At 30.8% G+C, this 18,162-nt stretch overlaps 1 protein-coding gene across 1 annotated transcript; it reads right to left on the reverse strand.

Annotated features, from left to right (window-relative positions):
• Nucleotides 1–2,479: 2,479 nt before the first annotated feature.
• LOC125192663 lies at nt 2,480–4,037 on the reverse strand. Its single transcript, XM_048090284.1, has 2 exons — nt 3,738–4,037; nt 2,480–3,106 (listed from the first exon to the last, which is right to left on the reverse strand). The coding sequence occupies exons 1-2, from the start codon at nt 3,915–3,917 to the stop codon at nt 2,603–2,605; spliced, it is 684 nt and encodes a 227-aa protein (XP_047946241.1). The 5' UTR covers nt 3,918–4,037; the 3' UTR covers nt 2,480–2,602.
• Nucleotides 4,038–18,162: the final 14,125 nt, after the last annotated feature.

Genomic DNA, 18,162 nt, shown 5'->3' on the forward strand with positions numbered 1-18,162 from the left:
TTGAAATGAGAAAATTCTCTTCGTTTAGATATTTTGAAAGCGATATATATTGATATAATAATATAATTACATTATTATATTCAGATAGCAAATGTATATTCCAAGAAATTAACTTATGATTAGGACCCCTGCAATTTTCCTTTTTCTTTATGGTGCCACGCGCTGTATAAATAAATAAATGTAAATAAATAAAACGTGTGTTTTGAAAGATCAGATATCTGAATCAATTATAACCATTAACTCGATATATAGTTTCACACGTGTTGTTACTGCACATATGAGAATAAAAGTCTATTTAATCTACTTTATTAGGTGACCAAACTATATAAGACATAAATTAAGTTATCTATGCTAGACTATATATATTTTTATGCACAAACTAGCTCAACCACAAAAGCTTGAGAATAAGCCCAACAAAATGTTTCTAAATAAAGGTTATTCTTAAATAAAAATTTAATATATATTTTTATTTTAAAATACATGCAAAATACATTTAAAAAAAGTTAGTAGTATATAATTTCATATCAAGTTGTAAGCTAAAAGTTTTAACAGAAAAGGAAAATAGAAAACTAAACGAGCCACAGGCTCTAGTTACAATGTGAGTATAAGACTATGAAGCGCAACTTAATTAATATTAAGATGTTTACCATCTATAAATTAGAGAACCATTATTGATCCAATTTGAAGAATAAGAAGAAAGAAAAACACTAACTATGTTCTCGCTAGCAAAATATAAATGAAGTGACAACCAATAGAAGTCACAAATGAATCTTTGATGGCATACCAAGGTCACAACGGATACCCCAACTAACATCCAAATTTTTGCAGCAATCAACCTCTATGCGAATAGCAAAAAAGTGAAGCACATAATCTCAGAGCGTCCAGTCTACTTTAAACTTCGTGGTTTCATCCAATTCTTACATCACTCATCTAATCTATCACTAATCGGGGGAAAAAAAGTTTGGACACCAACCACTAATACAGTACCCACAAAGGTTAAATAATCAAATACATATATTTAGGACTAAATAATATCCGAACAATTGACCTTTTAACCAAAAGATTCCAAACTATACATAATTACAAATAAATATCCGAACTATTGATAGTTTGAATACCAATAAAAGTTTGGCAATTTGCATTTTAGTTTCACGTGATCACATCACAGTCGATATGCCTTAGTGAGCAACAATAAAACTTGTAATTTAATAAACGAAACTGAAAGTATGAAGTATTAAATCGTACTTTTTCATAATTTAAAATAAGGGGTAAATTCCATATGTAAAGCATATTTAACTCACTTTTTATCAGACCATAATTTAAATCAGAGGTAAAATATCCAGTTTAGTCCACATCACAGTCAATAGACTAGTCAGCAAAAATAGATGTGATTTTAAATAAATTAAATTAAAAGTCTGATAATACTACTAAATTGTACACTTTCATGGTTTAAAACAAGGGGTTAAATTTCATGTCAATAGTTTTAATAGCCTAACTGTTTCCTCACGCACGTGTAAGAATTACACTGGGGCATAATCATACAGGACAAAAAAAATACTCCAAGGTAAGGTATAGTTGGACTTTATTAGTCAGATAATAGAATTCACAATTGTATATATGTTGATATTATTTTTAATAAATATAAATATACATTTATTGTCTACATCCAAATTTTCCGACTTTTCCAATTCATGTGTGACGGCATTTAAATTGTCCTAACTCTTACTTTAATTGCTCTATAATGTCGTCCTAAGGCATTCACTTGCATAAATGAGCGTTGAGTTCATTCATTTGACTCAATTAAATCCCAATTTAAATAACTCCTATGGATTCACGCATATTAATGCCACCATAATAATGTCACACAATTTTATCATATCTCGTTATAAAATACTATCATATCAACGCCACTAAACTATTTGAAATTTTGATACTACTTCACATGATCAATATAGGAAGAATTAAATAATTTTGCAGGTTATTTAATCTGATTATCCCTCTACGAATTGGTAAAACAAATTTACAGGATGAAAATGAATTCTGTGCAAAATTGAATGAGAGGCAGAGTATATTAAATGAGACAGAAGAAAATCAATTGCTACTCTTGACACAGCTGGGGAACTTAAAAATCTATCTCCAAATCCAACAACAAAGCACATTCAACTCAAAAGGCATTAATTCCAATTTATTTATTTTTTGCTGACAAAAACTCTTATGACAAAGTAGGTGTGTGTATTCAAAGATGGTAGGAAGAAATAATTCTCATTTATTATTTGTTAGGTGTATAAATCAATTACTTGATGCCGTAATTTCCCTTTTTAATGCGCATTTACTCCCCCCTTTGACGCCAGAATAAGTTAAATAACACATTTTCCTCTTTTTTTTCTCAAGATTTCAACATATCATAATTATTGTAAATTTGATGCATTGATGATCTATATTTAGATTCAAAGGGAAATGTGCATTCAACTTGATCATCTTAGCTAAAGATATTTATATACTAATTCTTTAAAAAGCTTATGAAACAACCTATTTTCTATCTTTACAAAAAATGGGAACCAATAAAATTTGAAATATGGCTCCAACCAAGCATTGATTGAACTCAAATGGATATGTTGAGATCAATTCTAGGCTTCTTGGCAGACATAGGCAGTGGCACATTGCAGTTGCACCTAGGGCACTTTGGATTGGTGCTGGAGATGAGCACGTAGAGGAGACAGGTAGGGCAGCCGGCTGCGAACGACGACGACCTCTCCTCCTGATCGAGGTCGCTGTCCTTGATCGAGGACGACGAGTTCGAGGGAAGGGAGGATGACTTGGACATGGATATGGAGCGCTTTCGCACTGTCTCCTTCTCCGCCCTCTCGAGGGCGGACTTCACTTTATCCAAGGTGCACACGCTCTGGTACGGAGAGGCGGACGATGAGAGGGACACGAGCTTCAAGTCCAGCACCTCGTCGTCGAAGAGGTTCAGCGTCTGCTTCTTAGATGGAGGGAAGTTGAGGTCTTGTAACTTGGCTGCTGCCTTGCTCTGTTGAGGCTTGTTTTCTGTTGTAGATGATGATGAGTTTGATGAATTGCATCTCTGCAGATACACTTTTCCTGACTGGAAAATTTAACAATTGATCAATGCCAGAATCACTAATTTCATTCATTTAATCATAAACAGATGATTATGTGAATCAGTGATGTTCAAATCATATAATTGGACGATCATTTGAACTTTAATTACAACGCAAGGGAGAGAGGAAGGCAATGAATGTGCAATTAAACCAAAGAGCTTCAATCATGGCAGAAATGGCTCCACAATCCCAAGAAAAATAACGGCACATATTTTCATCATCACGCCTTCAAAAACACGCATAATTGGGGATAAATTAACACCAATTAAACTCATTAAATGCCTCATTTAATTCGCTCATGAATGATCAAAAATCCGATTAATCATCGCAATTCCAAAATCGAGATAATACAAAACAAATTCACTCTACTCTCCACCACCAAACAAACCAAAATTCAACATACGCCAATCAATTAAACTCATTAAATGCTTCCGTTAATCAGCTCACGAACGATCAAAATCGCGATTACTCACCAAATTCCAAAATCGAGATAATCCAAAACAAAATCACTCTATTATCCACCAAAATTCAACATACCAATCGATTACACTCAAAACAACAAATCAATCAACAAAATCACCAGCAACGAAAAAGTCACGCATAAAGCGATTGTACCTTTAGGTCAAGTCGCTTCTCCCAGCCGGAGGGGACCTGCAAGTCCAGGTCCAGCTCCTTCGAATCAAGCGTCGTACATCCAGCGAGCAAGTCGCGGGTGATCGGAGCCGTCGGTTTGGGCGAATCGGCAGCGTCGCCGCCGTTGATCAATCTCACCAAGGAACTGACATCGGCAGCCATCGTAGGGCGGAAATTACAGAGTATATCTATCTTCTCTCTTCGATTGGAAGCAGAATTTAGGGGTTTGGAGAGAGAGAGAAAGGAAGGAGTGATGGAAATGTTTGGGTGGTATGAGTTTGTGGAGATATAAATATAAGGAGGAGAAGGAGATTAAGATGATGAACTAAATTAATCAGCACCTATAATTAATTAAATTAATTGCCATAATGAAGAATTGAATGTATATTGATTTTATGTGTGGGAATTGGGAAAGTTGTAATTAAATAGTTTGAATAAGTGTTTTTGATTTGGAGTAATAATTATTGATGGTTTGAGGCAATAAATGTGGAGAGAATACATAAAAGGACAGCTGTGAATTAAATACCAAGGCCTTTTGGCTTCCTTGGATAGGCCATTAATGACTGCTATTTTCCGCTCTATTTAGCTTCCTTTTGTGTTTATGAGGTTTATTGCATCATTAATCACCTTTTGTTTTCGCTATTAATTGAATACTAAGACTTGTTTGGCTCTCATCAATTTCAATTTCAATTTCAATTTCAATTTCAATTTCAATTATGGGATATCGGTCTAAAATATTACTCTCTTAACCTTTAATTTATAAAATTTAAATGGCACAAATTTTAATGCATAATTGGTAAGTAAAATAAAGTAAGAGATACGGTAGTCAAAGTAGTATCAATGACAAAGAGATTCACACTGTAGGTAGTGCTTCATAAGACTAATTTAAAAAGTTCATAGTTTCAAAAGATAGACTAAAAAAACAAGTATATAGTTCATATTTTTAAAGGACGAAGGGAGTAGGATAAACTTTGATTAATTCTGACATTTTTCACAATTTAAAATTGATATATTAAAAATAACGAATTTTTGAAAAGTGTGCAATTTTCCTAGCCCGACCCAAATAGTTTTTTCTTGGCAGATTTTGAACATATTTGTCTAGCCATGTAACCTAAGTGTCTCAATCGTAAATTAAGCGACATCGTTTCGACGCTCTAATTCTTGAACTCGGTGTTTAATAATACTATATGTGCTAATATGATAAAATATGGAGTATTTCGTAGATCCGCCAAATTTGAAGAATGAGCCACAGTGAAATTTGATCAAAATTTATGGATTTTAAGATGAATATCCTTTTTTTTATTTGGTGACCTTCCTCACCACACGCACTTTTATAGGTCTATTCTTTTGATTTAGATTTGGTGAAGATAGCTTTTTACTTCCAAATTTTCACTTTATATGACAACTTATTCTTCTAAAGCTGAAAATTGGTACCAACTCATTATGCAGATTGTTGTGAGGGCATAACTGATTTGTGATGGTACTGACTGGGGGTGGTGTACCTAATTTAAAGCATAGAAATGTATAATTATCCAAATTGTCCAAAAATAATATTGACAAACATTAATTGAAACGTGGAGAGTGAATAGTTTTAATTGAATTATTTTCAATTTTATGTTTCATATCGTATAATATAAAACTCCTCGATAACAATAAAGATTGATTAAAAAGCTCATTTGAGAATTAAGACTAATTTAAATGGGCATTGTATCAACGTCCATCTAAATTGGTTATTTGCTTCTCTTTCAACTATAAATATGGGGTTTTTAAGTAATTATTAAGGAATCATTACTAAATGCTCATTTATAAAAAATGGCAACATTAGGGAGTAAATATATGGTTAGATGTAGCTTTATTGTCTAAACTTTTAATGAATTTCAGTTTATAGTTTCAATTTTAATTTATTTTCTATATCATCTGAATTTTGTGAAATCGTTTAATTATCTAGGTATGGCTCACAACAATCGTTACTATGTTAAGTTTATGGCTAAATTCCAGTCTTTTATAACAAGAGTAGGCTTTGTTAGCTGACAACACAAAGTTCTTGATATATATAATCTATAATATTAGTTGAATGGCAAGAAAAAAATATTACCAATATTGTCATAGCTCTAGCAAAATTTGTTCTCACTACCTTATTAAAATTGTCGATTAAACACTTTAAATTCTTCATCTTGGCATTTACGACCATTCATGCACCAACCAAACGAATAGTTGTAATACCATAGGAAATTAGTTGCAAGTTTGATAATGTTGAAAATTGAAATTAATGCTATAAATGAAATTTAATTACAATTAATGCTTTAAATAACAATTAGTCCTAATTTTCCTAAGAGGGTTTGAATTCAAGACCCACCTAAATATATATTGAAAATTTCATGTTTGTAAAAAAATGAAATTGGAGTTTAAAAGCGATTTATCTACTATTCCAATAGGTGGAACGTAAATTTCGAGTACCATCCTCTAGTCCATTTTACTAAGTGCCAAAATAACATTTTCTTATTCGTTTCTCAATTGGGCTCAAATCTTAAATGATTTCCTTCCTCATCTTCCAATTGGGCTCAAAGTCTTCGACTCAAAAACTAGTTCGATAGTCAGTCGACTCAGTCGGTATTTTTTAAGTTTAATAAGTGTTTTTCATCCAAACAAACGAGACAACATACGAGTTTGCGGTCAAACCAATCGAGCCGGTTTGGTCCTATTCTTAAAACCATGGTTACGATTCAATTGAATTTTAAAATTTTTGTTATAAAACACACCTCACATTTACATAGTACATTAGATTACTCGAAAATCTATCTACCCGTTGGAAGGAAATCCTCTAATCAATTGAATTCCACTTCTTCATACTCTTCCAATATTATATTACAGAAAATAGATTGAATAAATGTATTTTCAGTGGCAATAGATTATACAGCATTAAATTGCAGCATTTAAGTCAAATATTAGTGCCCGGTAGTGCGAATAAATTGATGATACAAAATAGTTTGGGGTTTAGGTATAATTTAGGTGAAAAATTAAAAATAGGTTTGACCAGAGATGAAGAACATGGGTTTAGCATTGAATATGGGGTTGGATTATTTATGTGAATGATGATGAAGAGTCATGGAGCATGGACATAATTACAAGTATTCAGCATTCAAAGAATTTTATTGTATAGCTTTTCTTAGTCAAATATATTTATATTTGGCTTGACAGAGAGTAATGGAAGCTGCTGCCCAAAATCACATTAATTCCAAATATGGTTTTCCTTTTGACCCAATTGGTACTTTCACTTTGTTCAATTACTCAATATATCTCTTCATGAGCGTTACTATTGATTTTTAACTTTATAAAAAAAGAAAATGAAAAAATGTATACGGTTCACAACTTCACATCCATCAACATTTTATTTTATTTAATAAAATCATAAGTACAATAATAATGTATCTAAAAAATTACTCCCCAACTCTCAACATTGTCCTTTAAGATCCCTTGACTTTCAACATTTTTCATAAAATATCACATCATACATAAAAATCGATAATGAAAATTGATTCACACTGCCCAAGTTTCGCTTAATATCGTATAAAGCATCATCATATGGCGAGCCAAACTCTAGTGAGATGAATTAGCTTTTTATCACGAAGAAATATTGCGATGAGTAGGTCAAGAAACATATATGACATTAAAGTATGCTAAAAGATTCTTATTTGTTTTGTGAAAACAACCGTCAATTCAAAAGTCTGGTTGTTATAGATTATGCGTGGTAAGCAATAAATTATTTGAGTTAAACATGATTTATTGTTACGTTTTGAATTTTAAATATATAACAATAAGGGCAAGAAAAAAGAACCAAATATCGGTATACCACATATAACAGACTTATTGTACCGTAAATATACCAAAAAAATATCGCAATATCGACAATTCGAGCCAATGCTCAAAGCCTTAATTAACTAAGCTAATGGCGATCAAAAAAGACAAATTGGATAGCCCCAATCCACACGACAATACTGTGAAAAAGCAACAACACAAGAAAGACAAAAACAACACTGGGTCCATAAACATCAAACTCTATTTTTGTATAACTTTGACATATCTCACTTATCATGTTCGTATAATATCAAATAAATGTCCAAAAACTAAAAAGCGACCTGTAATTCACTTCTAAATTTGAGTATCTAAAATAAATCCCATAAAAAAACTCACCATTTTATCGAAAAAATGTTGTACTATATATCTTAACTATGTGTAGTGCATACAGACAAGACCACTTTATCACCACACAAAATAGAAATACACAATAATACAGTAAGACAAGACCACGACAAGATGAAAAATATATTGCAGAATTCGAACTCAAATTTTAACTTTGTCACTTGAACTAGACTTCATTAGCTGCAAAAGATAAAGTAATTAAGATGAATGTATGATATGGCAAATGTGTGGAAATACTATTTTTATTATAAGATACCTAGCTATCAAATCATGAATTTTCAGATAACGTTTAATGAAAAGGAATATAAAATATGTATGAAACCAAATTTGCATTAAAGACAGAAAATAACTTGTCAAGAAAGTGGTTTAGTAATCAATTTTCTTGGATTCTAATCAAATGGAAGACGAAGTGAAACTACCTGCCTTGAAGACTTTGTCATTAAAATTGGATGCGACGTGGTATGCCAAACAAAACTTATTTCGAATGCTACACAATAAAATTATTATAATTAATTTTTACGCCTAATACTTTTTAAGTTTTTTTAATCACGTTATTAATTGGTCTATTCATTATACTAATCAAAGAAATCAAACAACTATTCACGTTTGAGTCTAACTAAAATTGGTGCCTGGAATTTACTTATATGACTAGATAAATGAGTGGGAATTTGGTTAAAGTAAGAAGATTGTCAAAGAAAACCTCAAAATCTATCTTGTATGCTTATAGCTAGAGATTGATGATTTGATGAATGACTAGCACAGTGAACGCAGGGATATGCGAGTCTTATCTTTGGATTGATTTATAGGCGAGTTTTATTGTTTGCCATTTTTTTTTGTTTCTTCTGTAGTGTTACTTTGTTCCTTATTTTATGCTTTTAACATTAGCAGGATGTCTTTCTGCTTAATTTTCTTTCATAGGTAGCTGTTTTTTTTGTCTTTGTGGTTTGCTTTTTGTTTTTTTTTTTGTTGTCACGCATCTTTGTTGGCCGCATTATTAAACTTTCGTCTGTCAAAATGGTTTCCGTAACTAGTCATAGTCGAAAAACCTGGTATCCGAACCCAATTTTTTAGAAAATCCTACTCCCGACCCCGATCCGATACACTCTAGGGATACCCGCACCCGAATATCTACCTAATCACAATCAAACATCAATCCGTTAGCTGATGTATGTTTAAATGTGAATAAAATGCATATTCATGCACGTAACATCGTGGCATTATAGAGAATCTACTTAAAGGTTCAATAATAAATGGTACTATTAACAAGTAAAGTGTTAATATACCCTTCCCTTCCAAACACGTAACTCTAGTATTATTTAGAGAAATTATGTATAATTTAATCGAATTTATTTTTTTACACTTCTTTTATCATTAAAATGTGGAATTTACAAATATAATATTGTTCACTTTCAAGTTTAGAAAAGGTCATAGTTGTTAAAGACGAGGAGACTTAGAAAATTCCAAAATTTAATATTGGAACCATATACTCGAGACACAAAATATATATGAAGTAAATGAATAAAATATGAGGGAATTTAGTTTGGTTGACTTATTTCTTTATTAATTTATAAATATTTAAATTGAGAAGTTTACAAAATACAATAAACACGCAGTCTTTAATGAGGTTTGGCTTTGTGCCTTTGCCTAATTCTCAAACCAAACATCCCATTCAATGACTATAATTAATAAAAATAAGTACACCACTCGATATAAATTGCTAGACATTTCATTTAAACCAGCACCTATGTAAATTATTACTCCTTCCTTTAGTAAAGCCATTTATGTGCATCTAATTTTCATGAATTAATAGTAGTAGCCTAGATGGATATACTTCATTTCTAAATCCTTTTATTAGCCACAATTTCCTCTCTTTTCAATCCTATCAAAATTTAACCGCATCTAATTTTCATGAATTAATAGTAGTAGCCTAGATGGATATACTTCATTTCTAAATCCTTTTATTAGCCACAATTTCCTCTCTTTTCAATCCTATCAAAATTTAACCACAATTTTGCTTGTTCATAACCAAGACTTTATTGTACTCTCTCCATCCCACAATATGAGTCCTATTTAGTCTGGGCATGAGTTTTAAGAAATGTAAATTAAGTGGATTGAATAAGTTAGTGGAATGTGGATCTCACTTATATTTATATTTATTTTAAAATAAAATGTGAATGAAATAAGTTGGTGGAATGTGAAGTCTACTTATCCTTTATGGTAAAAGTAAAATATGGCTCTTACTGTGGGACATGCGAAAATGGAAAAATATGACTCTTATTTGAGAATGAAGAGAGTATATACTATTGCATGTCTGATATATTTCTTTATCAAAATGAGTAATATAAATGACCCGAATTCTAGTCTTGTTAACTTGACATGATAGTGCTGATAAGTATTGTCAAATAATGTCAATTGATAAAATATTTTATATAACTAATATATCATGTGTTTAAGTCATTAAATATACATGAGATATAACGTATATGTTGGATATGAGGTCAATTTGATTTTGAATTTGGTGGATTAGTCAATTTCTCGAAAAATCAGATAATAACAAATGAATTAACAATATCATCACACGGGCCTAAATAAATTAAGAAGTAATGAGCCCATCAAGGCTCAATTATCTGTACCAAGTGGGCCCGGTAATTATAGGGCCTTTTGTGATGATCAATTCTTATCACGATAAATTGCTACAATAATCATTTTTATTTTATGGTGGAGCTATCATACAATTATCCAAAATAATATTTATTGATGAACATATTTATTCGATTTAGAATGTTTATTGTTTACAAAATATTGTCGATGAGATGAGGTCAATGTATGGACACATGAAGTGGTCAGATCAATTACCAATAATGTGGTTAGAAAGTTGTGTTTTGTGTTGCCTATTTGATTTGAGCACACACATGAGAAAATTGTGTTTTGTATGTTAAGTAAAATTTAATAAACTTAAGTAAGTTTTAAGGGATAGTCATGTAACATACAAAATGTGGTCCAATTTTTTGGCTAGTCTCTTACGATTTGAAAATAAAATATTATAGTATCATTTTTTTATTTTTTCTCAACATTGTCATTCATGTAAATCAATTTTGTTTGCTGAGTTCTAAAAAATAGGGATTAGCATTTGATTTTCGGTTCGCTATTTTGTCAAAATCGAATTTGCATGTTAATAGAATCCGAATTAACCGAAATCTGATCCCCCAAAACTGAAATTGTATAACAATATTCAAATAAAAAATTAAACATTATGTGTGCTATTTATATTTCAACGGTGAAAATGATGCAATTAAATTGTTTTACACTTTGTTAAGTTAGACTTTTGATTGTTAAGTTATTTATTGGTTTATTATGAATTTTGATTGATAAGTATACTACTATTACACGTGTGCGTATGTATGTGGTATAGAAACGATAAACGCACGACCAAATGAGATTATGTAATGATAGTAGCATCTTTTGTAGATAATATTTTCTATTTTTTTTCAAAACTAGTCACGAAATTGTTGTACGTTATTGAATATATTGACACAATAATCAATCATGGGGTCAAAAACTACATCCTTTTCACTGACTCAGTCATTTACTTTAATAAAAATATGATTAGTAACGTACTAGAATTTCAACATTCTGCATCTACTTAGAAAAATCTCACATGATTTCACTACTTTTGACAAAACTTCCCTTTTGTTGCTGATGTTCACAGTCCATTTCAACATAGTCTTACCAACCTTAGAGGGTAAAACAGATCAAAATTCACCTGCTTTTTAACCTTTCTAATGACGAGTGCAAATCAACATGGATTACACATACATTCAATCTTTTAAATTACTAGTCGTTTTATCTTCGTGAGTTCTTTGTAAGCGGATAATATTAGGACGTGTGTTGTTTATTTGCTTTTGTTTTCTTGTGTTGACTCATTTTTTTCTACTATAATGATTTATGATAGAACGTTTGTTTTTTGTCTGTTCATTGATTTAATTAGTTCTTGTCGTTTTGAACTATGTTTGTGTTGCTACTATATTGGTCACCACTTTTTGGTTTTACGCATTTATTTTATACTATAAAAAAGGGTAGAGCAAAAAATGGTGGAAATAAATTTAACATTCAAAATCCAAGATTTAATTATCTTTATTATATCCTTGCACTAGCCATCAATTGGTTTTAAATCTAGATGATTTTCGCTTAGAAAATTAATTAATATGATATGTGTCCCTAATTTGCACTAGTTTGGTGTTGGAATGTGAAAGTATACACATGTTTGGTGACTTATACATTGTGATTAGTCGCAAAAGATTTAATTGCAACTAGAATTTTAATTATTACCGAATCATGAAAATTAGTAGACATTTTTCTAAGTAGATTTCCTACCCCAAGAAAAACTTGTAACACATCAGCCGAATTATTTAAAATTAAGTTAATTCTGGCACAAAATGAGGCTTTACATCAGCCACACGTCAGGGGTAAATGTATTATTTGCTTAGTTAATTTTTTTTACACGTGCGTTTAGTTAATTTTGTCAGGAAACTAAATTATTTAGTTTTGTAATTATTCTAAAAATATCAATAAAATAAAATAAATTATATACTAAAATGAAATATATAAGCGACGCAATTGCATAAATTATTTTTAAAAATGTTTACTTGTTGGATCCATAATTTAATCGTGGGATCGAATTGAAAAAATAAGATAGACTAGTAACTCATTTGATTAGTTTGCCTAAACGTTTTCATATTATAAAATCACACCGAGGTTGACAAATGAGATTCTTAGTTCCAATGTCATAATCAAGTTTATCTTTGTTTATAGTTAAAAGATGTTCAATATCAACTACTTCTTGAAACCTAAATCAGAAGTAGCAAAATAAAGAGAGAATTTTCGAATAAAAATAATTGAACACTAGTCCTAAATTCGGCACAGCCTATCCAACTAGCTTATCATTCTTATTTTTGCATTTTATTAAGTGAATATGTAATTATGGAATTTCTAATATAATGTAAATTGCAATTCCACAATTAGGACAATTAAAAAGGGAGCAATTGATAATTATTTGTAAGGAATTGAAACCTGTACCCTCCAGATTCATGAATGTGTGAATCCATTTGACAAAATAATAGGAGTATATAAAATTAATAGTGGGAGGAATTGGGACGTTTTATTTACCTATTTAGTAGAAAAATGTAGCTCCAAAATTGTAGATGTCACAATTAGGTACACATAACATCACAAAATAAATGTTGGCTTCCTTCCTAACTGATCAAGACTTTGTTCAAAAATATTTTTGCGTCAGTTATATATATGAAAACGTTTAACACGTATTGTTAAAAGCAGATGTAACAAAGAAATCAATAGTATTATTACTATAATTAACTAGTGACCTATTAAATTTTGTAATTAGTATAATGAGAAATAACGTGAACCGGTCACCTAAATCACAAAGACATTTGCGATTCATTTTTTTACCTGATGTGGACCATTAGTTTCACCAAATCATAATGTTCTACACTTCTACTTCTACTACTAATTATCTTACAAATTATAATATGGTATAGTAGTACACATTTTTGTCAAGATTGGATCATATTACTTGTGTTTTCATACAAGGCTTTCTACAACACTTTATACATGATGCTTCTACGTACTCGTGTCCCGCATTTCCGTTGGATCTGAGTGCCGCCGGATACGAGAAAGTGAACCAATAACGTCATTAATTTTGGTTTATATTAGACACAGTGTAGGAATATGAGAGATTGTGAGAGAAATTGAAAAAATTAGATGTTCTTGTGTAAAAATATGAGTTGAATGTGATATTTATTGGAGGAACTGATGACATTGAATTATTAAAAAAACAGTAATAAATAATTGGATTAAATATGTTGGCAACTGGAAATATTGAAGTGGGAAGGTAAATTTTATTTCAAATTCTAAAATTTTGAATTATTATATATAGATATACATATTATATAAACGGTAAAAAATGAAGCTAAGTATTATACTCCCTGTGAGTGGGTGCCACACCGTCTCCCCATTAGTCGAGAAACGAGGGGAGTGTGGCAGAACATCACGTTGCGGCATTGTCCTTCGCTTGAAACCATGACACCTGCCCTGTGAAGCGCTCTCCAACGTGTCTCGGACATGTTCCGTGCCCCTAGAACGTGACCCCGGCGTTGCAGATGACCCAAGTTGAGTGTATCTATTATTAATTTGAATTGAATATAATTAAGTTTCTGTTTGTACTGATGTTGACTACATAACAGATGAAGTGAACACATTATATAATTTATACTACTATAAGAGCCTAAGATGATGAAGTGGTGATAATTTACCAATCATAAATCAAAATATTAAGTGTGACATAATACAGGCTATAGCAGTCTTGCAAATCCCTTTCTTGAAAAGTGTATATAACCGGTCACTAAAGTGTTATTCACTCTACTTATAGTTAAACATTTAGTCTTTAATTGATTAAATCAAGTTTATTAATGTAGCTTTATTTGTAAAGATTGTTTTTATACACTTTTATTTAGGTCAATACCAATGACGTGACCTTTTAATTTAGTGTAAACTAGAAGCGTATATGCACACTTAATGTTTATGAATTAAAGCACAACACAATTCCACACAAGAGAAATTTATTATACATTCATATAGGGGATGTTTGATTAAGGATACAACACCAAGAGACGTTAATACCAATTTGAAAACAAAGATGCCCAATTTTTTCTTAAAAATAAATCACGGTTGGCATTAACAACTACAGTATTAGCAATTTAGCATAATATTATGATATTCTTGCTTTTAATAAACAATTTAATATATTTGATAGTATATATGATAAATAAAATAATTTTATAGTAGTATCTAATATTCTTCAAAGTTGTGACAAAATTAATCTATTATGGTAGTTAGCCCACAAGAGAATACACACTTAGCTGAGCATAAATTTTAATGCATAATTGATAAAATAAGAAATAGATAGAATGAAAAAATAATTAAAGTAGTATTAGTGAAGAACATCTTTGTCACGTAATTGCCCCGCTAAAAAAGAAAAATTTGGACATCACCTCCTAATCTATGAATCAAGTCTCCATTGATTTTTTAACAATATTCCAGTTTGGTTCAAATTTTCAAAAGTAACTTTCTTTCTAAGGTATCTTATGAATCATGAATAATACAAAATAGGAATATTGTCAATCCAACTTATATAATGGTGCGTCCATGCAAATATTATTTAATTCTATCAATTTTACGTAGTCTTGTTTTTTTGTTAAAAGACAAATAATTAATTACTTGAGGGGGCGTACTGCATTCGATTTATTACACAAGTGCACCATAACGCAATGAATAAAGATTTATTTAGGAAAAAAACAATTTTTTTCCCTCTGTCACCAACAATATTGCTTTACGCAATTCACCAAAACTTAGGAGAATGGCTTTGTTTTGCTTTTTTGTCTTTTAAGAATTATTGGAAATATTTTTATTCCAATATATCAAGTAACTAGTTTCTAAAATCAAACAACATCCCCAAAAAATTAGATATTTATAATTTTCTGTTAACTAAAGACACGATTACAAGTTGAATATGCAATTGTTTCATAATTGAATATTAAGTGCAAAACTAAACTATTAAGTGTTCCAAAAAATAACAAAGTAATGTATGATTAATAAATTTTCATTTCGATGAGACAAAAGTCTCTTCATCAATTAAGTGTACACTCGTGTACACAAGTTTTTGTCTTCGAAAAATTAATTTCTTAATGGAAAAAATAGTGGTGGATCTACTAATCTATAAATTTCAAACATTTGGCACTATTGTAAGCCTTGGAATCATGAGTAATGACTAGTCTTACCTAAGTACATTGATTAATTTTGAAAATAGGCAAAACTAAAAATCAACCCATTTTAAAAATGGGTATCTACACTGATATTAGAATAAAAATAGTATACTACTATAAAATAATAGTCCAAATGTGAATATAATAACCCCGACCTCATATATGCTAGGTAAATTTTGTTTTTTGGTGATGTGTGATAATCTAGAGAATCTTGGACAGGGCATTGACGAATTTTAGGGTATTAAAGTCTTTCTAATTATCGTCCAATCAAATAAAGCATACTAGTAAATTAGAAAATCAGTAAAATTAAGTAGGAAAACATTTGTTTCTGTATGTGTACTAGTCCTATATATATAGGAATGAATGAATCCACCATGCAAGGATAGTTTTCTCATTTCTCTAAAAGCCTACCTTGTTTTCTTCTTCTTGTGAGAGAGACAGAGAGGAAGAGAGGAAGAGAGAATGGGTAGAGGCAGAGCCCCGTGTTGCGATAAGACGAAGGTGAGGACCGGTCCATGGAGCCCGGCAGAGGATCTGAGGCTTATGAATTTCATCGGAAAACACGGCCACAGTAACTGGCGCGCTCTCCCTAAACAAGCCGGTAATCATCGTCGTCTCCATCCTCGTCCTCATGATTATATATTCATATTTATTTTACTTAGAGTTATGATCCAACCAATAGATAAATTTCAGTAATGCTAATTAGTAATTTTTGGAGAGGATGTGATTTCATTAATTCTTGCATTTTGAATTGATGAGAACAATGTAAACATGAATTGAATATATGTTTGATATTCCAATTCTGTTAGGCAGATTAGATGAAAACGTTGGGATTAAACTAAGAATTAGTTTTATGAGGAAGTAGGCAGCTAGTTGGCTACTGGTAAATTAATCAAGGAAAATAATTAAATTAATTAGAGAGGTTGTTGGGTGATTAATTTAATTATATATATGGTGTGTAGGTCTACTACGATGTGGAAAGAGCTGCCGATTGAGGTGGATTAATTACCTAAGACCTGACGTCAAACGAGGCAACTTCACACCAGATGAAGAAAATACAATCATCCAACTCCATAATTCTATTGGAAACAAGTACTATTGATAGTAACTCACTAACCGTCGTCGTAATATTCCATTTTGGATTGTCCCACGTTACTTGAGTCAAGTCATTTCCCTGATCACTCCTCATCTATCGCATACTTTATGTTTTATGTATTTAACTATTCAACATAATTTTATTAAATCTCTCTAAAACTAGTTAGGTGACATACTATTTAGTTTCATCAAATTTGTATCCAATTCTAATTTGATGATGTGATGATATTGAAATGAAACTTAAAGTAATTCAAGTTGTTGCTTACTAGTCAACGAGTTTTTTTTACTTATACTAATATTGTGTGAATGTTTTGACAATAGAGAACCTTTGATTGAAATATTACTATGAAATAATTACTAGTAGTAAGCTTGTGATCATTGTTTAAAGTTTTAAATAAATAGTAAGTCGTTTGTCTTGAACTAGGGCAGTAAATTAACGAACTGAGCTATTAGTTGGATATTCGAGGCTCGACTCGAAAAAAGTTTGTTATGAGCTTAATTGAACAATGAACGAGCCACACTCAAGCTAGAAGTTTTATATATTGAGCTAAGCTCGAGGTGCTCGGTTTGGTGGGCTCACAAACAATATTTGGATTTGTTTATTCTTGAACAATGTCGCGAGCCTGGTAATCGTGCATGTTCATATACTTTCAGTCGAGCCACTATATAAACATTCACACGAGAAAATCAATGTATAAACATTCGATCAAGCACGAGAAATATGTTGATAAAAACTTTTTAACAAATTCGAGCTCGAACATTACTTATACTCCCTTTGTGAGACACTATTGATTATGTACAAGTTTGAAGACACCTTATTAATGAAATTTTTTTACCATAAATAAAAGTGGACTATTTTATGTGACGAACCAACAGGAAAAAAGTGTCTACTTTTATGGATGAACAAAAATAAAAATAAAATTATCGGAAGGAATGAAAAACATTGAATGAGTCGAGTTTGAGCTCGTACTTAAGTACTCATAAGTTAATGGAAACATTGAATGAGTCAAGCTTGAGCTCGTACTTAAGTACTCATAAGTTAATGGAATATTCCACACCTGTATTCCAATAATTCAAATTTGATTTTTATTTTATTTAAATTGATATTCATAATTTATTGCTAATTTAAAGTTTTATTAAATTATATACTACTACTATAATTTCGAAATAATCATCCATAACAAAATGTGGAGAAATATAATTTTGAAAAACAATTAGATTAATTACATCCAAGGTAATTTAAAAACTTAAACTAATTAAAAAATGCAGAAAAA

The sequence above is a fragment of the Salvia hispanica genome, chromosome 6 (assembly GCF_023119035.1).
Source record: "Salvia hispanica cultivar TCC Black 2014 chromosome 6, UniMelb_Shisp_WGS_1.0, whole genome shotgun sequence".
Classification (NCBI taxonomy): domain Eukaryota; kingdom Viridiplantae; phylum Streptophyta; class Magnoliopsida; order Lamiales; family Lamiaceae; genus Salvia; species Salvia hispanica.